The 21,342-nt window shown below is 51.7% G+C and overlaps 2 protein-coding genes across 2 annotated transcripts; one reads left to right on the top strand and one right to left on the bottom strand.

Moving 5' to 3' along the window:
- Nucleotides 1–530: 530 nt before the first annotated feature.
- On the top strand, nt 531–1,976 carry LOC133362707 (probable RNA-binding protein 46). The gene is made up of 2 exons (XM_061581629.1): nt 531–1,240; nt 1,488–1,976. Exons 1-2 carry the CDS (start codon nt 599–601, stop codon nt 1,974–1,976), a joined length of 1,131 nt encoding a protein of 376 aa, XP_061437613.1. The 5' UTR covers nt 531–598.
- Nucleotides 1,977–4,121: 2,145 nt separating this feature from the next.
- LOC133362705 (cyclin-dependent kinase 4-like) lies at nt 4,122–9,573 on the bottom strand. The gene is made up of 8 exons (XM_061581626.1): nt 9,435–9,573; nt 8,242–8,531; nt 7,754–7,883; nt 7,134–7,307; nt 6,579–6,688; nt 5,435–5,485; nt 4,775–4,976; nt 4,122–4,414 (listed from the first exon to the last, which is right to left on the bottom strand). The coding sequence occupies exons 2-8, from the start codon at nt 8,451–8,453 to the stop codon at nt 4,313–4,315; spliced, it is 981 nt and encodes a 326-aa protein (XP_061437610.1). The 5' UTR covers nt 8,454–8,531; nt 9,435–9,573; the 3' UTR covers nt 4,122–4,312.
- Between the last annotated feature and the right edge of the window lie 11,769 nt (nt 9,574–21,342).

Raw genomic sequence — 21,342 nt, 5'->3', positions numbered from 1 at the left:
GAGTGTGTGAGCGAGTGGGTGTGCGGGTGAGTGGGTGGGTGAGTGTGTGAGGTGAGTGTGTGAGCGAGTGGGTGTGCGGGTGAGTGGGTGGGTGAGTGTGTGAGCGAGTGGGTGTGCGGGTGAGTGGGTGGGTGAGTGTGTGAGCGAGTGGGTGGGTGAGTGTGTGAGGTGAGTGTGTGAGCGACTGGGTGTGCGGGTGAGTGGGTGGGTGAGTGTGTGAGTGACTGGCTGTGTGAGGTGCGTGGATGGGTCAGTGAGTGGATGAGTGAGGAGGGGTACCAGGTCGTCTACTGGGGGTGAGGGGTCATTATACAGGGCGGTTCAAAGGTCAAGACACAGTTTCTTGGGTTTCTATTTTATTGTGATTTTCCGAGTTTACAAAGGTAGCTCTCTCTCCATCCGTCTCTCCACTCTCTCTTCCTCTCTCCACTGCTGGGCCTGTAGGCTTGGCCCGAGCGAGTTCCCGCCTTTTCACGAGTTGATTCCGCCCCCCGCCGTGGCTTTGTCGGCACGAGGCTTCTGCGCCGGTGAGTGTCAAGGGCTCCAACGGGCCCCAAGCCGCTGCCCCGTCGTCACCGCCGCCGTGGACAAAGCGCCGATGCTCGACATCATGAGCTGCGTGGAGAGGGACCTGCTGGACCTCGTGTTGCGCACGGGCTACAACATCGTCCAGGAGAACGGACAGAGGAAGCTGGGACCGCCGCCCGACTGGCAGGGCCCCCCTCCCGCCCGCGGCTGCGAGGTGTTCCTGGCGAGGATCCCGCGCGACCTGTACGAGGACGAGCTGGTGCCCGTGCTGGAGGCGGTGGGGCGGCTGTACCAGCTGCGCCTCATGATGACGTACCACGGAGAGAACCGCGGCTACGCCTTCGCCACCTTCGCGACGCGCTCGCAAGCCGCGGACGCCGTCAGGAGACTCCACAAGTCGGAGATCCGCCCGGGGCAACGGATCGCGGTTCACGTGAGCGTCGACAATCGCCGCCTCTTCTTGGCGGGGCTGCCGAAGGTTAGGACGCGGGCCGAGGTGATGGCGGCAATGAGCGACGTCACGGAGGGCGTCGTGGACGTCCAGATGCGCTTCTGTCGCCACGACAGGAGCCACAGCCGAGGCTTCGCGTTCGTCGAATACGAGAGCCACCGCGCGGCCTGCATGGCCCGCAGGGTGCTGCTGCCGTACTCCTTCCGGCTGTGGGGCCGAGACATCCACGTGGACTGGGCCATCCCGCAGCGAGACCCGGGGGCGGGCGGCTGCTGCTGCTGCTGCCGCGGCGGGTGGTGGTGGTGGCAACGGAAGACGACGAGGAAGGGGGGGAGGAGGCGGTGGCAACTGAAGATGAGGAGGGGGGGGGGGGGGAGGAGGCGGTGGAGGAGGAGGTGGAGGAGGTGGGGGGAGGAGGAGGTGGGGGAGGAGGAGGCAATGGAAGACGAGGAGGAGGTGGCGGCAGTCCCAGGCCTCCCGCCGCCGGATGTGCGCCGTCTCCGACAAGGCCCCGCACAACCTGTTTGTGGGCTGGGCGGCGCACACGCTGCTCTGGCGGGCACCTCACCACCCGTGGCCCACGCCAATCGGTCTGGACGAGCTGCCGGAGACGGCCGTCTTGTCGTGGGAGACGCGTTTGCAGGCGCTGCTACGGAGCGCCGGCGTGGGCCACGCGACCTTCGAACTGCACGCTCACTCGGAGCCCGGCAGGCCCATGGGCCTCCTGTACAAGGTCTCCGTTCCCGGGATGATGCGGGAAGGCAGCGGCTTCTTCCCCGCGGTGCTGAGCTCCAGCGCGGAAGGAGCTCGCGAAGTGGCCAGCGGCCTTCTCTACGAAATCCTCGGCGACGCCAACCCCCTGAGGGTGGGCCCGGTCCCCGCCGCCACGCTGCCTCCCGGCTGCCCCGTCCGGAACCTCCCGGCGTATCCCGGCGACTTCCCCGCGCCCCGGCAGCCGGTCGCCGCGCGCCTGCCGACGAGCGGCACGCACCCGTAGTGCCGCGTGGCCGTCGCGGCGGCGTTCGTCAGGCCGCGGACGGCATCCCACCGCTCGGCGTTCGCTCTGAAGCTCACGTCCGCTCTGCCGTGTTCACCGTCAAACCGCAAGTTGCCCGCCCGCTCACTCGACGTGCTCACGTTGATCGGTTGTTGCCTCTGTGGCCGTACCCGTGAATCCCTTCCCAGGCCAGCGGGCGTGACCCCGTGACCTCGCCAGGTGTGACCCCGTGACGTCACCAGGCGTGACCCCGTGACCCCCCCAGGTGTGACCCCGTGACATCACCAGGTGTGACCCCGTGACGTCACCAGGCGTGACCCCGTGACCCCGCCAGGTGTGACCCCGTGACATCACCAGGCGTGACCCCGTGACGTCACCAGGCGTGACCCCGTGACCTCGCCAGGTGTGACCCCGTGACCTCGCCAGGCGTGACCCCGTGACGTCACCAGGTGTGACCCCGTGACGTCACCAGGTGTGACCCCGTGACCCCGCCAGGCGTGACCCTGTCATTACACTTTAATGAAAACCGACAACTGAATCCGTAAAAAAAAAATGATTTCAGGTGTTTGACGCGTCAACGCCATTTCGTTTTGAAAATGTCGGGGAGAAAAAAATATTTTTTTCACATCGCATTTTGATTCATCAAATAGAAAAACCCACTCACCCACCCACACACTCGCTCACCCACTCACACACCCACTAATCCACCCACCCACACACTCGCTCACCCACTCACACACCCACTAACCCACCCACCCACACACTCGCTCACCCACTCACCCACCCACACACTCGCTCACCCACTCACACACCCACTCACTCGCTCACCCACTCACCCACCCACACACTCGCTCACCCACTCACCTCACACACTCACCTCACCCACTCACCTCACACACCCACTCGCTCACTCACCTGTTCACACACACACTCACCCACTCATCTGTTCACACACTCACCCACTCACGTAGCGACTTTGCTACATACGGAGATGTCCGTGCACCGCCTCGTTTGCACAGCCTCTATCCCTGTGCCACGTGTAGTTCGTGCACACACAGCTGTTAAAGAGTTTGATGTTTTATCGATTTACAATTTACGTGTGTTTTTTCCCCGTAATGGTTTTTTGTTAATGTTTTAGCGGAAATAAAGTCCTGAAAAGTCTCTTCCTCTCTCTCTCGACTCTCTCGGCCGAGTATCTGCCACTGATGGTTGTGAGTGTCCATTGCTTGGGACCCGTCTTCCCCTCCTCTGCGGATTTAATTTGATGTGCTGATTCCGTTTAGAACAGGTCCCTGCGGGGTGGGCTGGTAGGAACGAACAAATGAATGGCTATAATAAAATGAAATGGCGGGGGTACGATACGAAGGGAGAGTTTGAGGCCTAGTTCTAGGCTTTAGGCCTAGCTGTAGGCTTTAGGCCGCTGTGAGTTAATTTGTAATTTAAATGTTTTCATTAAAAGCTATCTCAGGGAATTATAAGGGAATGTTACACTTGTTTAGCCAGGAAAGCCTCACTGAGTCTAAAGGTTTTTGTAGGGTCCTGCCAAGTGTTTGCAGTAGGGGGCGATGTTGCTACACCTAATCGGACATCGGACGGACGATATAATCTATTGTAGGCTGGTTCACTTCGTTCCTACCAGTATAAAGGATTTAAATAACCTATAACTATAGGGTGACACCTGTCGGCCTGGAGTGGTGATTACGGTCATGGGTGCATTACGCAATGCCTCATTATATGGGGGGTGGGGGGGCGTATCTGGGGTGAAGATGAAGGTGGAGTCGGTCAAGAAGCTCCTCTGGGAAGCGGCTGGAGGGTTCTGGAAAGGGGGCGTGGCCAGAGGTGGCGCTTGGCGGATATGAGGGATGATGGACCGGCGGTTCGTGCCGCCGTGGGTGCTGGCTGCGTCGCTGCTCGCCGGCATCATCTCTTCGTGGCCGACCTCGTGACGGATATTCGGCAGGACGGGCAGCTGGCGTGGCGAGGCCGGAGATGGGGCTGCGTGTCAGGATCGCCAGTGTGCAGCCGCGTTACGCGAGAGAGTGTGCTCTCAATAAGTCGCCCGCTGCACATTTGTGAAAACAACAACAACACGACGACGACAACAACAACAAAGAGGTACCTCGCCATTCTTTTGCTGCTTCAGAGTTAACTTTTATTACCCTTTAGCTTTTTTATTCGGTAAAGTCACGTCGGCGAAACATTAAAACAAATCGAATGACGACGTTTCGGGCGCAACACAAGCGACCCTCTTAAGGTGGGGGCAACAAAAAAGGACGCAAACTCCTTAGGCCTCGCCCCGGGGCCTACTCCTTAGGCCTTGCCCCAGGGCCTACTCCTTAGGCCTCGCCCGTGGCCACGCCTGCGGCCTCAGAGAAGTACGGATGGAAGAGGGCGACAGACGCAGAGATGCGCTTGCGGGGGCTGAAGGTCAGCAGCTCCTGCGGGAGGCACGGCCGTGCGTGCGGAGGGCGCGGAGAGACACAGAGAGACACAGAGAGACACAGAGAGACACAGAGAGACACAGAGACACAGAGACACAGAGAGACACAGAGACACAGAGAGACACAGAGAGACACAGACAGAGAGACACAGAGAGACACACAGAGACACAGAGAGACACAGAGACACAGAGAGACACAGACACACAGAGAGACACAGACACACAGAGAGACACAGAGAGACACAGAGAGACACAGAGAGACACACAGAGACGAGAGGCGATGCGTTATTGCCCGCTCAACGGTAATCCCCGTCGAAGCGCGACAATTGCCGTCGCGTACAATCCGCCCGCGTCTCACCAGCAGCAGCGCCATCGCCACATTCTCGTTGCCCGGCGCGACCTCCAGCCCCATCTCCGGCGTGGAGTCGACCAGGGCCCGCGGGGCAGCGTGGAGACCGTAGGAGGAGTGGCGACCACCGAGCTGAGTTTGCGCGGCAAAGTCGCCGTGCGGCAGGGAGGCTCCGAGCAGCCACTCCTCCAGGCTCGGCACGCCTAGCAGACTGGGACATGGGGGACACGGGGGGAGGGGGGGGGTAAGGGGGGGGTAGGGGGGAGGGTAAGAGGGGGGGTAAGGGGGGGGTAGCGGCGGAGGTGACGGTGAGAATTCGGCTGTTGACTATCAACCCACTTTCATCAATGATTGCGCAACGGAGTGGCTGTTGTGGAATTTACATCAACAGCCAAATACTCCTGCCCCCCCCTCCTCCTTCTTCTCCTCCCCCTTCCCCCTCCCCCCCCCCTCCTTCCCCCTCCTCCCCCTTCCCCCTCCTCCTCCTCCCCCCCCTTCTTCTCCTCCCCCTTCCCCCCCCTCCTCCCCCTCCCTCCTCCCCCTCCTCCCCCTTCCCTCTCCCCCTCCCCCCACCCTCCCCCACCCCACGTTGCTCTCCGCTAACAAATGAGATGGCGTCTATTGGCCCCCGCACCGCTCCCCACGGCACGCTCGCCACGAGCTACTCACCCGAATATCTTCGTCAGCTGATCGACATCGGAGCCTCCGGGGAAGAGAGGCCTGCGTTGAGGGGAGACAAGGAGGTCACCTGATGCGATGTCGCTTAGAACCTTTTTGCTTCTTTCGGTAAAGTCACGTAGAAGGGAAATCATAAAATAATAAAACGCAATAAAATACAATTCTCACGACGTTTCGGCCACAACGCAAGCAGCCGTCCTCGGGTGAAGAGCAAGTCTGTCGGAAAGACGGCGTCTGAATGAGCACCACCAGGCTTGTCAGCGTATATATTTAAATATATACTTAAATACTTAAATATACGCTGCCAAGCCTGGTGGTGTTCAGAAGAACAGGTCTGTCGGAAAGACACATCATCATAATAACAACAACACCAATTCAATGGGGGAGAGGTGGCATGGTGTTCGGTCGGACCCACGGGGGCACCTATCCTGGCACGGGCGCCATGGCGACGCCACCCTGCCAGGCCTGTGGTGACATTGCGTGCGGGAGAGGTGGGTGGGTGGCTGTGTGGGTGGTTTGGTGGGTGGGTGGATTGATAGGTGGGTGGCTGTGTGGCTGGGTGGGTGGTTTTGTGGATTGGTGGGTGGGTTGATAGGTGGGTGGGTGTGTGGGTGGGTGGGTGTGTGGGTGGGTGGTGAGTGAGTGGGTGGGTGGGTGGGTGGGTGGTTTGGTGGGTGGGTTGATAGGTGGGTGGGTGTGTGGGTGGCTGGGTGGTTTGGTGGATTGGTGGGTGGGTGGGTTGATAGGTGGGTGGGTGGGTGGTTTGGTGGGTTGATAGGTGGGTGGGTGTGTGGGTTGGTGGGTGGCTGGGTGGGTGGATTGGTGGGTGGGTGGGTGTGTGGGTGGCTGGGTGTGTGGTTTGGTGGGTGGGTTGCTAGGTGGGTGGGTGGGTTGCTAGGTGGGCGGGTGGGTTGCTAGGTGGGTGGGTGGGTTGCTAGGTGGGTGGGTGGGTTGCTAGGTGGGCGGGTGGGTTGCTAGGTGGGTGGGTGGGTTGCTAGGTGGGTGGGTTGCTAGGTGGGTGGGTTGCTAGGTGGGTGGGTTGCTAGGTGGGTGGGTGGGTTGCTAGGTGGGTGGGTTGCTAGGTGGGTGGGTTGCTAGGTGTGTGGGTGTGCGGGTGGCGGTGCTCAAGGAGCACCTGCGTGTAAACATCTCAGCAAAGATGCAGCCGACGCTCCACAGGTCGGCGGCCGGGCCGCAGGTCACCCGCAGCAGCAGCTCCGGGGCGCGGTACCACGACGGGGACACCTACAGCAGCGGCACACACAAAGACAAATATCCCCCGTGTAGCCTTCACACACCGTAGGGGCAAGTGCCCTTAGCGAGTAGCAGCGCCTATGACGGCCGGCACACGAGGGGGTGGGTGGCCAGCACCGCACCCGGCCGCCTTTGTCTACCCGGTGGCGATGTTTACCGCGCACCGCACCGGGTACTCTTTTGAGGCTGAGTCAACCTAGGGGAGGCCCGGGACCGGTTAAGATAATCGTCGCCGGTGTTGGCCGGAAGACAGATTCAGACGCTGTCTCCTCGACAGACCTGGTCTTCACCTGAGGACGGCTGCTTGCGTTGTGGCCGAAACGTCGTGAGAATTATTTTATTATGTTTTATTTTTATTATTTTATTACTTCCCTTCTACGTGACGACTTTACCGAAAGAACCAAGAAGACCTCTCTCTCTCACTCTCTCTACTCACCGCCGGGGTGAGAGCCGTGCTCGCGCCGTCCAAGAGGAAGCGTCCGAGCCCCCAGCCGGCGAGCTTGACGCGCCCCGAGGCCGTCACCAGGACGCTGCGTGGCGTGAGCTCGCGGTGCTCCAGGCCGTGGCCGTGCAGGTAGCGCAGCCCACACAGCAGCTGGCGCGTCACCTCCTGGGCACGGCGCAAGGTCACGGCACAAGGTCACGGCGCAAGGTCACGGCACAAGGTCACGGCGCAAGGTCACAGCACAAGGTCACGGCACAAGGGCACGGCACAAGGTCACGACGCAAGGTCACGGCACAAGGAGGGGGGGGGGGAGTGTAAACTCGTTAGCCGCTCCGAGGCTCGGCTGGCAACGTGCGTGCGAGATACACAGAGACTGGTAGACTCATAGAGACTCAGAGATACACAGAGACACACAGAGACTCATAGAGACTCATAGAGACTCAGAGACACACAGAGACACACAGAGACTCATAGAGACACAGAGACACACAGAGACTCACAGAGACACACAGAGACCCATAGAGATACACAGAGACTCTGAGAGTGGTGTTGCCTTTTGGGGGTGGGGTAGGGAGTGACGGGGTGGGTGGTGGTGGTGCTGGCGGTGGCACCTTGATGTGGTGGGACGGTGTGTGGGGCGACTTCCCCAGGTAGGTGGACAGATCCTGGTCTACGAGCTCACAGACCACGGCGTGACGCGCGCCGCCCTCGTCACGAATATCCACAAAGACGTCCAGCAGCCTGGGGCAGGCCGGTCGGGGGTCGGAGACATCAGAGCAAGAGAGCGCAGAAGTCATCTCGGTTTGACGACGACGACGACGACGATCTGTCTCCTAATCTTTTCAAGACACGATGACCGTGGACAATTGGAGGATGGAGGCTGACGTGGCGACGATTGCGAGGGATCGTGACGCGGCGCGAGGGGTGGGAGAGACACCCACCTCACCACGTTGGGGTGCTCCAACTCCATCCACGGTGGAGATGGCGACAACTTAAGGCGAGTGACACCAAGACACGATGACCGTGGAGGATTGGAGGCTGACGCGGCGACGATTGCGAGGGATTGTGACGCGGCGCGAGGGGTGGGAGAGACACCCACCTCACCACGTTGGGGTGCTCCAGCTTCGTGAGCAGCTGTAGCTGCAGCAGCTGCCAGGCATCTTCCTCCGGGCCCCCGCCTGTCTGCAGGCGCAGGCCCTTGAGCAGCACCACAAAGCGGCCCTGGTCCCGGAGGTCGCGAGCCTTCAAAGTCGTCGCGGCCCCGTAGACCCCAGCGCCCAACTCGGCCACGGACTCGTACTGCTGCTCCATCCCCGCCGCCCCCAAACGCTTCGAACGCAGACGCCGCCGGTCACGTGGATGTCCTCTGCTGCCGGAAGGACGCCGCCGCTAGCAGCAGCAGCAGCAGCGATCACACAGAGACGCAAGAGAGATAGAGAGAGAGAGAATTGTCACAGAGGGTCACAGATACACATAGAGGGTAAATGGGCGAGGTTAATGACTGTGGCTCATGCAGCTGCAATGGCTGCTTTGGGTATGCGGTTCAGACCTCCCCAGAGACCCTGGCTGACAGAGGTCTTCAGGCTGGCTGAGAAAAAGCGACAGGCCCACTCTCATAGTCTACGGCATTCCACGTCAGAGAATGAGGAGGCTTACCGCAGCCTTCGCTCGGAGGTTCTGAGAGCCGTGAGGCACTGCAATGATGGGTGGTGGTCGCGGGTTTCTGAGGAGATGGAATCTGCCTCAGTAGCCCGTGATCAGACATCACTGTTTAATTCCATCAAAAACGTAACTTGTAGTGCCACACCTATCACCATCATTCGGGGAAAGAATGGTGATCCAATCTCCGATCCCCCCCAGGAACAGGTTTGTAGATTTGCTGAGCATTTCTGTGAGGTCCTGGGGGAGGGGAAATCCCTCAGCCAGGAAAACATCATGGCACAAAGTGGGGATGACACTGCTGAGGCTGCGGTGCCTCACATATTGGAAGAAGTCACCCCTGTGAGTGACTGGTTGAGGTGCCATCTGTTGAGGAAGTCCTGAAGGAGATCCAGAGTCTGAGACCAGGAAAGGCACCAGGCAGAGATGATCTCCCAAGGGAAATTCTAGACAGAGCAGCCTAAACATTTAGGCTGGCCTGTCTACGATCCATCTTAACCCGTTAGAAACATTTAGGCTGGCCAAGCAGGCCGGGCAATGTAGCCCAGCCCGGCCCAGCCCAGGGCAAGCAGGCTGGGCAATGTCACCCAGCCCAGGCCTAGCCGAAGCAGGCCTAGGGCTGCACTCACTCACCTCGTGGTTCGCTCCGTAGACGTCTGTGTGGGTGGTGGGGGTCTTGAGCTCTCTACTCCGTCGTGGCGAGGAGGTGACACACGAAGCTATTGCCTCGTGTGGAGGTGGTGGTGGAGGTGGTGGTGGTGGAGGTGGTGGAGGTGGAGGAGGAGGTTCGACGTTTCGCTACCACAACCAGGGCGGGAGACGGACCGCTGGTGGGAACGCGTGGCTTTAGCAGGGCGCGTTTAGAAAACGTAGCGCGGATAGGCGACCACGTGGCAGCGGGGCTAAATTCCGTAGAGCTGATAAGCGCTGCCCATAAAGTCAACACTGGCCACAGTTCTGTGTGTGCAGCAGTCGATTTGAAGTTTTTCGTGACTGATATGATCCATATCCTTTGCTTCTTTCGGTAAAGTCACGTGGGTGAAGATTTTAAATATAAAATAGAAATAAGCAAAGAGTATATGCGCATACTCTGTGTTTTTTTCGGTAAAGTCACGGAGGTGAAAAAATTAAAATTAAAAAAAATTTAATCGCGACGTTTCGGGCGACACAAGCTTCCGAAAAAGTCGTCTTTTAATTTAATTTTAAAATTTTTAATATTTTATTATTTCCCTTCCACGTGACTTGACCAAAAGAACCAAGAAGATGAATCCCTGCAGTCACGAAAGCTTTAAATCGAAAAATTGAGGCTTTTTTTTGACGGAACATGCAAAACACTTTAAATTCGCAGCTACAAAAACTCTAGCCCGGTACGTCAAAACAAGATGTCATGTATATCAACATGTAACATATCGAGTGCATTGTATATAAGTGTAGTGTATATAGTGTAGTGTATATAAGTGTAGTGTATATCAGTGGCGGCTCCTGCAAAATCTCTCAGGGGGGGCAAATGTCTGGATGATTGATAAGGATAAGGTCCACCCATGCAATGGATAAATTAACAGCTTAAGCATGTAAAGGCAACTTCACTTCTTTAATATTAATGAAAAATAAAGTGACTCTTACAATACATCTTGTTTGTTTCTATACTCACTATTAAAACAAACCACTCAAGTTTATTTTATTAAAGATTCCACTAGGTGGCGACAAATAATATTGTTGACTGAAACGTGCTTACGTATGATGACGTAAGCACGTATGATGACGTTAGCACGTTAGTGTGAGCCCTCCCGGAAGCCATAGAGAATGCATTGCAGCGCCCGCCGTTCGAAAAAAAACATCTTTGAATGTAAGTCTATGGGGCCACTCGGGGCGATTCTCAGCCGGAGTGAAATCGCCCAAAAAGAGGCGGTACTCCACAGAACGTGACATGACGCTGATTGGACTATATCCAGAGGCACAATAACGGCTAGCGTTACTCTGTGGTTGAATGACATTGGTGGTGCGTCGCCCAATCGCCCTAATGAAGAAACCGCCCCTGGGGTCATAGGCAGCATTCCTCCTCCTCCAAACACGGCGAGTTGAGTTGATGCCAAAGAGCTCCATTTTGGTCTCATCTGACCACAACACTTTCACCCAGTTGTCCTCTGAATCATTCAGATGTTCATTGGCAAACTTCAGACGGGCAAGTATATGTGCTTTCTTGAGCAGGGGGACCTTGCGGGCGCTGCATGATTTCAGTCCTTCTCGGCGTAGTGTGTTACCAACTGTTTTCTTGGTGACTATGGTCCCAGCTGCCTTGAGATTATTGACAAGATCCTTCCGTGTAGTCCTAGGCTGATTCCTCACCGTTCTCATGATCATTGCAACTCCACGAGGTGAGATCTTGCATGGAGCCCCAGGCCGAGGGAGATTGACAGTTCTTTTATGTTTATTTCATTTGCGAATAATCGCACCAACTGTTGTCACCTTTTCACCAAGCTGCTTGGCGATGGTCTTGTAGCCCATTCCAGCCTTGTGCAGGTCTACAATCTTGTCCCTGCCATCCTTGGAGAGCTCTTTGGTCTTAGCCATGGTGGAGAGTTTGGAATCTGATTGATTGCTTCTGTGAACAGGTGTCTTTTATACAGCTAACAAGCTGAGATTAGGAGCACTCTCTTTAAGAGTGTGCTCCTAATCTCAGCTCGTTACCTGTATAAAAGACACCTGGGAGCCAGAAATCTTTTTGATTGAGAGGGGGTCAAATACTTATTTCCCTCATTAAAATGCAAATCAATTTATAACATTTTTGCCTGGATTTTTGTTGTTATTCTGTCTCTCACTGTTCAAATAAACCTACCTTTAATATTATAGACTGATCATTTATTTGTCAGTGGGCAAACGTACAAAATCAGCAGGGGATCAAATACTTTTTTCCCTCACTGTATGTTAACCACGCTGTGTGTGTACACCTATGTTAACCACACTGTGTGTGTACACCTGTTAACCACACTGTGTGTGAACACCTATGTTAACCAAATTGTCTCAACGTTGCATGTGTACTGGGTTTTAATTAAAATTTAGTTTTCTCGATGGAGTCATTTCTGCCCCTTTATATTTTTCAACGCTTTCACTTCACGTGATATGCCTCTGTTTGTCGTGGTCAACATCTTGTAACAACATGTTTAGTCTACTTCCTGTTGTCCAATCCACGAGACTGTGTGCTCACTGTGACAACGTACTGCCCGCACACCAATCAGGCGCCACGTGCCTCAGGCTCACCTGCGTCGTGTGCGTGCATCACTCTAAATAAAAAACACCTAATTGATAAAGCAATCAATACAAATCGGCGTCAATCACTTAAGCGTCTCTTTAAAAGCGTGGACGTCTTGTTAATTAAATATCTATTTGCCCGCCGGGAATCGAGAACGCCGCGGCCCCTGAGCTCTGGAATCGCGTCGCCCACGAAGCTTCTCAACACGCGGTGAGCGCTGAGCGCGTGTCGCGCAACTCAAAGTTGTTGTTTTATTATTCAACTTCATTCGTTCCTCTCTCTCTCTGTGCGTGTGTGTGTGGCGCGCTCAAGGCTCGTGGTCGAAACGTCGTTCACTTCCACGTTGTCCGCTCGACTTCTTTAAAAAAAAGTTACAATTTTTTTAAATAAAAAAAAGACATTTGTAATAAAAACATTTTTTTAAGGAGTTTCTTTTAGTGGGTTTACCTACTACCAGGGGTCGGCAACCTGCGGCTCCGGAGCCGCATGCGGCTCTTTTGAACCTTGACCGCGGCTCCGGGGCGGATGCTAGCGAGGGGAGGAGGCGCACTGTGACACCTGCTCTGGCGTCGCCGCTCCGCTCCACACTGCCCGCCCGGTGACAGGCAATAACGTTGCCGTTGCTAGGTAACGCAAAACATGGCTGCCTCCATCAGCTCCGCTCCTCATGGACAGAATCATTCGCATTCTCTACTGACGAGACTGGTTTACCAGTATGCTTAATATGTGGCGAGAAATTTGCAAACAACAAAAAGTCGAATATTGCAAGACATTTCCAGAATAAACACACAGCCTTTGCTGAAAAATATCCAGATGGAGATGAGAGACGAAAAGCCATTGCAGAACTTATGAGGAAGGTTAATATGAGCAAAAATAATTTCAAGAAGTGGGTGAAGACTGAAAATTCCACAACATATGCTAGTTTTGTGGCCGCTCAGGAAATAGTCAAGCACGGGAAGCCCTTCACAGATGGAGAGTATATAAAAGAAGCATTCATTAATATTTCGGAACATCTACACATGGACTTCAAAAACAAGAATGAAATTGTGCAGAAAATCAAAGACATGCCTCTCTCTGCGAAGACTGTCAAAGACAGAACCCTAAAAATGGCAGAAAACATTAGCAAACAGCAAATTCAAGACATTAATTCAGCTGTGGCGTACTCCATCGCCTGTGATGAGTCCAAAGATGAAGGTGATATTGAACAAATAGCGCTGTTCTGCCGATATGTGAACTCTTTTGGGCCACAGGAAGAACTGATTGAGCTGATACCACTAAAAGACCAAACAAGGGGTGAGGATATCTGTAAGGCTGTCCTGGACTTTTTAAGTGCTAAAAAATAAAACACCAACCACCTGGTCTCAGTGGCTACTGATGGGGCACCGAGCATGAGAGGAGCACAGAAGGGCTTTGTGGCTCTACTGCAGAAGGCGCTGGGTAGAACGCTGCTGTCATTTCATTGCATCCTGCACCAAGAGGCATTGTGTGCTCAAACATTTCCCCCGGAATGCACAAAAGTGATGGATGTGGTCATTCAGATTGTTAATAAAATAATGGCAAAGGGTTTAAACCACCGCCAGTTCCGTTTGCTATTGGATGAGGTGGAAAGCATATATTCTGACCTCCTGCTCCACAACAAGGTCCGGTGGCTGTCCAGAGGCGAGGTGCTAAAACGCTTTGTCACATGTTTGGAAGAAGTAAAAACCTTCCTGGGCAGCAAAGAGCTCACCTTTGCTGAGCTGGAACAGCCAGAGTGGCTGGAAAAATAACATTTTATGGTAGACATGACAGCACATCTAAACACGCTAAATACAACCCTTCAGGGAAAAGGAGGCACAGCCCTGCACATGCTGGAGGAGGTTTTGGCATTCGAGCGCAAGTTGACAGTGTTTGTCAAAGATTTACAGAGAGGTACACTGTCTCACTTTCCCTCTTTGAGAGAGTTCAAACAAAGTCATGATACGATAAATTTGGAATATTTCAAGTCTGCAATCACCACAATGCAAAGTTCGTTTGGGAAACGATTCTGTGAGTTCAGAGGAAAAAACGGCATTATCCTTCCCTGTCACTCCCCTGGCGATCGATCCATCCCTATTGAATATGACTGCATTTGCAGGTGTAAGTCAACCTGATCTTGAGATGGAACTGGCCGATATAGCCGACAAAGATATATGGGTGTCCAAGTTCAAATGCTTGACCGCTACTCTTGAGGATGTTGCCCGTCAGAAGGCCATTCTGGCTCAGAATCATAAATGGATTGATATTGAAAACCTTCCCAAACAGGACAAACTTGTATTCGAAACATGGAATGCCATCCCCAACACTTATATAAACATGAAAAAGTATGCATTTGGAGTCCTGTCGATCTTCGGCTCCACATATGTATGTGAGCAGGTCTTCTCCAACATGAACTATATTAAAAACAAACATCGATCACGCCTCACAGATGACAGCTTGCAAGCCTGTGTGAAAATGAAGGTGACGTCTTACAGCCCTGATGTGCAGACACTGTGCACTGAGGTTCAGGAGCAAAAATCCCATTAACCAGGTAATTTAGCTATTAATTTGCAAAAATATATTTTACATTGTTAAGTGAAAAAGTCCTTTTTTTATTCAGATTGACAGCTGACTGCACGATCCTGTATATAGCAATAAGGTAAGAAACAATATATGCAGTGTTATATTTGTTTTAAATGTCGCAATGGTTTTGCGGCTCCCAGTTTATTTTTTCCTTCGGAAACGGGTCCAAGTGGCTATTTATGTCTTAAAGGTTGCAGACCCCTGCACTACACTATACACTACACTACTATACACTACACTATACACTACACTATACACTAGTGCTGTACTAGTATACTACACTATACACTACACTATACACTACACTATACACTACACTACACTACACTACACTACACTACACTACACTATACACTACTATACACTACACTATACACTAGTGCTGTACTAGTGACGAATTGCCACGTTCTGTTGACGTGACAACCCTTACGAGTTGGCTGTGTCGGGTGGTGGCGGGTTTAACGACACAACATTTATATATTTGCGCGATCTAACCCAAAACACCTCCATTATGGATACTTACACATGTGTACATACATATCTTGCCAGCTGGATGTGGGTGCTTAAGCAAGTCCTCAACTCACAATTTTAATGCCGTAAGTTCAGATCATAGTCAGTGTTCATCGGTTATCCGTGGCTGTCTTATGGACTGAATGGTCCTCGTCATATGAATGTGGAATTTCCTCGATTCACTGAGGGCCACCAAAAGAGATGAGCACTGGCCCAGACTAATTTAAGCAAGGAGACACCTTAACGCGATGTAGAGATCTTTTGAATGATTGTTGTTTGATACCCACAGCCCATTGCTCTCAAACCTCAGAGCAACTCGGTTGGAGTCCCGATCCGAGTGTTTCACTGCGAATACTGTTGCCCTTCGTTAGCCCTCCAGACATTAGGAAGGCGGATGAAGGAAATGGGCCATCACTTATGAACTGACTGGCTTCATTCCAAGCTCACTGACCACGAATGTGTTCAGCTGTTGCTATAGCTAAATCCCCATTTAGTGGGGACTCTATTGACGCCTGGACGGAGCAAACTGCGCAGTGGGGACGGCACTACACCCGGCCACCTGTCTCCCCGGTGCTGTCCTTTACGCTTCGCAGCTGGCATTGATTTAAGAGAGCAGGGGCATAGGACGGGTTCAGACACCAGTGCCACGAATGCGTTTGGTGAATGTGGGTCACCGAGTGACACAGGGATACTCTCGTTGGGTGTTTCGTTCTACACGTTACACCCAAAGTGCGGAGTAACAAAGAAGTGGCAATGACCTGTGTTCGTGCGTGTGTGTTCGTGCGTGTGTGCGTGTACGCGTGCGTGTGTGTTCGTGCGTGTGTGTTCGTGCGTGTGTGTGCGTGTGTGTTCGTGCGTGTGTGTTCGTGCGTGCGCGCACATGCGAGCGCGTGCGCGTGCGTGCGTGTGTGTTCGTGCGTGTGTGCGCGTGTGCGCACGCGCGAGTGTTGTTGTTTTTGGGGTTAACCCACTGTGCCACAACCCTTGCGACTCAGCCTTAAATTATTAGCCTGTGGGGGGTGGCTGAACATCAGCGCTGGAGAGAAAAAGTCACGTGCATATTTCTCGGTGCCGGTCACACCACGTCTTATTGCCACGTCTTATCGGCATCGAGAATGCACAGGAGACAGGCTTGCAGGCATTGCTGGTCCATGGACCCGCGAGTGTCGTAAAACAAAATATATAATTGCTCACTTCACGGCGCTTGGCTGAACAATCTACACGTGCTCATGGACGTGGCCTGCGTTCGTTGTCACCTGCTCAGCGACGCATCTCTTTAAAACGCAGCAGCAAACATGTCGAGTCACTCATTCAATTGTCCACCTTTTACCAAAAGCCATGAATACAGTAAAAAAAAATAAGAAGCACCATCAGCAACATCTCACTTTGAACGACGGCCAAGTCATCACAATTTCTAGCAGGGTGAGTTCGTAGTCGGTGGCGGGGGGTGTGATCAGCACAAGGTTGGGCTGTAAAAAGTTTATATTTAGACTCGGGGTGGAGTCATGAGATAAAGGCATGAGTGTGCTTTGTGGGCCTCTTGTTTATGAACCCAGAAAGGGTTCCGGTTTTTATGGGTTCTAGACTACCCCAACGCGGTTTGGGATGCCAAAAAATATATGTATACAAAAAATAAGCCACAATTGTTGCTTAAAACATGGTAGACCACAGTACAACAGGAACTATTTCGATTTAAAGCTTTCGTGACTGCAGGGATTCATCTTCTTGGTTCTTTCGGTAAAGTCACGTAGAAGGGAAGTAAAAATAAAACATAATAAAATAAAATATTTTATTTTATTATGTAAAGTCACGTAGAAGGGAAGTGATAAAATAATAAAAATAAAACATAATAAAATAAAATATTTTATTATGTTTTATTTTTATTATTTTATTACTTCCCTTCTAAAATAATAAAAATAAAACATAATAAAATAAAATATTTTATTATGTTTTATTTTTATTATTTTATTACTTCCCTTCTACGTGACTTTACCGAAAGAACCAAGAAGATGAACAGGAACTATTTCAAGTAGAATTCAGTGCTCATCTCCATTAGCGACCATGCCGCCAGTTGTATACATTCCACAATCATTTGGCAGGGGAATGGACTATTGTTGGGATGGCCCATGTTGGTGTCTCAACTCTCGTTCTTAATGTCTCGCCGCTTAAAGGATGATTTGCTGGATGTTTCATGGTTGGAATTTGAACTCCTGGCGTTACGATGTAAGTGTTTTACGACTGAAACAAGTGTCATCCAGCCAGAATGTAATGATTGAACGATACCGTGCATTCATTACATCTTGAGACAATACCTTATGTAGATGTGCTGTTTACATGTTTTTGCTGCTGGTTGGCACTTTACCAAACGCACTCGAATCACAATTGGAAGGTCGCAGGGTCAAATGCTGCCAAGGGGTAGAGTGAAAGCATCATTCATCAGTAATATTTAAATACGTACCTCTGTGGGAAATTTATTTTATTATGAACAGACTAGCGCCTCCTAAAGAAATGTGGAACTTCACCACTTGTTCAGGGCTTCAATGCAGATAAAAACTACCCTATGATTGACTAGTATTGCACTTTATATAAAATTAATTACGTACTGCATCATCACAGATCATATGATAGTTACCCCCAGAGTAATGCTCGTTAGTTGGGAACAATCCGGCATATGCTGCAACTACCGAGTGGCTTTCGTCTCACAGGATGCAATGTTCTGACGAGACCCGACTAAAAACTGGTCCAATGTTTTCTTGCTGGAAAAAAATGATCAGGAACAACGTCCTTAGTTTTAGAATAACACCGAATTATTTTGTCAGCACTCAGCAATGTGAATGCACTTTTACCAAAGTAAACGCATGCAAACTAAACTATTTCTCATTTCACCAGGTAAAGCACTGTAGCTTGTTTTCAGAAGCCACCTGGCTATCACCAATGATAGCTCAACGAAGGGGCTGATGAAGTGACAACTTACCGCAGACAAATACTGAAAGACACTCGCGTTGGGACGCCGATCCACGCCACACGACTGTGCAATTGTGACGACCCCAATGTGGCAATGAGCCGCCCCAATGCGGCGTGCAAAACACACGAGCGCGGAGACACTCGGCTTTGGATTTTCGTTGCACGCGCACCTGCCATGCCCTCCCACTCTAGAGGCATGTTTCTCAATGTGGAGGGAAAACCCGGAGGACCCGAAAAAAAAATGCACGCGACCACACGGTGGAGAACATTGCAAACTCCAAACATGCAGCAGCATGCATCAGGGTTGGGACCAAACCCACGAGCTCCTGTACACCAGGCGAGGTAGTAAACATCTCGCCACGACGGTGCTGCATGTGGCGATGCTGCGATTGCTGTGGTCCACAATACAATGTAACAACATGAAACACGTTTGTCAATTCCACAATGTGAGGCCTTAAAGAAAACATAACTCGTGATGTTTTCAGGAATATCCCTTCCTCATAGCACATACATAGAGAGGCCAGAGGAGACAGGTTGGATAATAAGAGTTGGAGACTGCACTTTACACCATGGGGCCTGATGAGAATTGAATTTAAGAAGTCATCTGATTACCAAATGTGTTTTTTTATTGGCATACGCATAGTTACTGTAACTATTGAGTAACAGACGAGCCCCTTCGATAATAAAAACGTATTGTTATTCAATACACTCCTTATATCGAGAGTGAAATTCTAAAATGTTGCTGGCAGATCGTATTGTGGGAAGATTTGCCAATTAACTGTTATTATTTCTTCATGTTACTTATAGTGTCATACAACTTGTTAGGCAATATGGCAATGTCTAGAAATTGTCACCAATAAGCCTTTGGACTTTAACTGACACTTCATTATCTCGCTGGGGATTTTTTATAAATCCTTTATATTAAGTTCGCTCGCTTGCGTGCTTGCTTGCTTACGACCGTGCAAATCTTTCGGTCGTTTTTTAACCCACTTCCCGTGATCCAATCGAGCTGACATTTTACACACAGACTCGTTGTGCGTGACAATTTATTTTCGTGAAAAAAATTTCCTACATTTTACACTGTTTAGGGAATTTTTTTACAATATTTAATTACCAATTGCTTAATGGTGGCAGGCAATCATCTGACCCATAGGTGGCAGCCATCTCAAGCCAGAGGACGAGAGGACTCTAGCCGCCACGCATATAAAGGATTTAGAGTGAAAAACTTTGTTTTTACGGGTTAATTTATTTCTTCTGAACTATTTATAAAGGTCAGAGCTGCATTGCGTACATTTCATTAAAAACATATATACATGATGGACGGTCCGCCCACAGGCCCATGACATCAATTGTGAGAACACGTAAACCTTTGCGTGTCGTGACCCTTCTCTGACAATACGTAACATTTCCCCACACTTACGAAGGTACACAGAAACAAATAAAATGGTCATAAAAAAATAAACAAGTGAATGTTTTTTTTCTATCCCTCAAAAAGCACCTTCGAAAGTAAGCAGAAGGTTCATAGGCTCACATTCCAGTGGGAGGTTGACTCATCATCGTCATCAACCATCTGGGTTCTATAAAATGAGTACTACTTTGTCGTGTGATTTTGGACGAGAAGTGACGGGTACGTGGCATATTCACCAGGGTTGCCAGGAGAGATGAGTATCACCTGTTGCTCACGTGTGCCACCACGCCGAAGTGAGCACTGGGCAGTGCTTGTCTTTGTCGGCCCTGAGTCAGTGGTGTGAATTGTACATTCTTATGCCAGGGGAGTCAATCTTTCCCCAAGATGCCCATCGTCAATGTCCTCTGAGGTAGTTGTCGGCCGAGTTGAACGTCACTTGGAATCTGAACCCGCAACCTCGTGAATAAAAATAATTAAAAAATAATAATGCCGAGCAAAAATACGTTTTCCTTGTTTTTCTTGAAAGTAAAAAAGGCCCCAGGACAGTAACTGGTGTGCCAGATGATGAATTTATGACAAATATATGACGCATAAAGGTCACACCTTCACGCACTCGAGCAGTGATTGGCAACATTTCAGCAATGCAGGGACATGTTCTTGTGCATTTTAAAGAAATGATGGTGGTGGTGATGGTGGTGATAGTGAGGGGTGGTGGTGATGGTGGTGGTGATGATGGTGGTGATGGTGGTGACAGTGGTGGTGGTGATGGTGAGGGGTGGTGGTGATGGTGGTGGTGGTGATGGTGGTGATGATGGTGGTGGTGATGGTGGTGAAGGTGAGGGGTGGTGGTGATGATGGTGGTGGTGATGATGGTGGTGATGGTGGTGGTGATGGTGATGACGGTGGTGGTGGCGGTGGTGATGGTGGTGGTGATGATGGTGGTGATGGTGGTGATGGGTGGTGGTGATGGTGGTAGTGATGGTGAGTGGTGGTGATGGTGGTGGTGGTGATGATGTGGTGGTGATGATGATGGTGGTGATGATGGTGGTGATGGTGGTGATGGTGGTGATGGTGGTGGGGATGGTGGTGGTGGTGATGGTGGTGGTAGTGATGGTGGTGGTGATGGTGGTAGATGATGGTGGTGGTGATGATGATGGTGGTGGTGGTGATGGTGATGATGGTAATGGTGGTGATGGTGGTGATGGTGGTGATGGTGAGGGGTGATGGTGATGATGGTGGTGATGGTGGTGGTGATGATGATGGTGGTGATGGTGGTGACAGTGGTGGTGGTGGTGGTGATGGTGAGGGGTGGTGGTGATGGTGGTGATGGTGGTGGTGATGGTGATGATGGTGGTGATGGTGGTAGTGATGGTGAGGGGTGGTGATGGTGGTGATGATGGTGGTGATGGTGGTGGTGATGATGGTGATGGTGGTGATGGTGGTGATGATGGTGATGGTGGTGGGGATGGTGGTGGTGGTGATGGTGGTGGTGATGGTGGTGGTGGTAGATTATGGTGGTGGTGATGATGGTGATGGTGGTGATGGTGGTGATGGTGGTGATGGTGGTGATAGTGGTGATGGTGATGGTGGTGATGGTGGTGGTGATGGTGGTGATGGTGGTGATGGTGACGATGGTGGTGGTGGTGGTGATGGTGGTGGTGGTGATGATGGTGATGGTGGTGATGGTGGTGATGATGGTGATGGTGGTGATGGTGGTGGGGATGGTGGTGGTGGTAGATTATGGTGGTGGTGATGATGGTGGTGATGATGGTAGTGATGGTGGTGATGGTGGTGATGGTGGTGATGATGATGGTGGTGATGATGGTGGT

Source organism: Lethenteron reissneri, unplaced genomic scaffold, assembly GCF_015708825.2.
Source record: "Lethenteron reissneri isolate LAM-NWPU_2019-01 unplaced genomic scaffold, ASM1570882v1 scaffold_1583, whole genome shotgun sequence".
Lineage (NCBI taxonomy): Eukaryota > Metazoa > Chordata > Hyperoartia > Petromyzontiformes > Petromyzontidae > Lethenteron > Lethenteron reissneri.
Note: the sequence above shows the minus strand (reverse complement) of the source record. Positions and strands in the feature narration are given on the sequence as shown.

Bases quoted from the DNA above. Each gene is read 5' to 3' on its own strand.
- LOC133362705 (XM_061581626.1), bottom strand. From the start codon at position 8,453: ATGGAGCAGCAGTACGAGTCCGTGGCCGAGTTGGGCGCTGGGGTCTAC. The intron at 6,689-7,133 runs GTGAGTAGAGAG...CCGCTGCTGTAG, and splicing joins GCACGGCTCTCACCCCGGCG to GTGTCCCCGTCGTGGTACCG. The intron at 4,415-4,774 runs GTGAGACGCGGG...TGCCTCCCGCAG, and splicing joins TGGCGATGGCGCTGCTGCTG to GAGCTGCTGACCTTCAGCCC.
- LOC133362707 (XM_061581629.1), top strand. From the start codon at position 599: ATGCTCGACATCATGAGCTGCGTGGAGAGGGACCTGCTGGACCTCGTG. The intron at 1,241-1,487 runs GCGGGCGGCTGC...GTCTCCGACAAG, and splicing joins TCCCGCAGCGAGACCCGGGG to GCCCCGCACAACCTGTTTGT.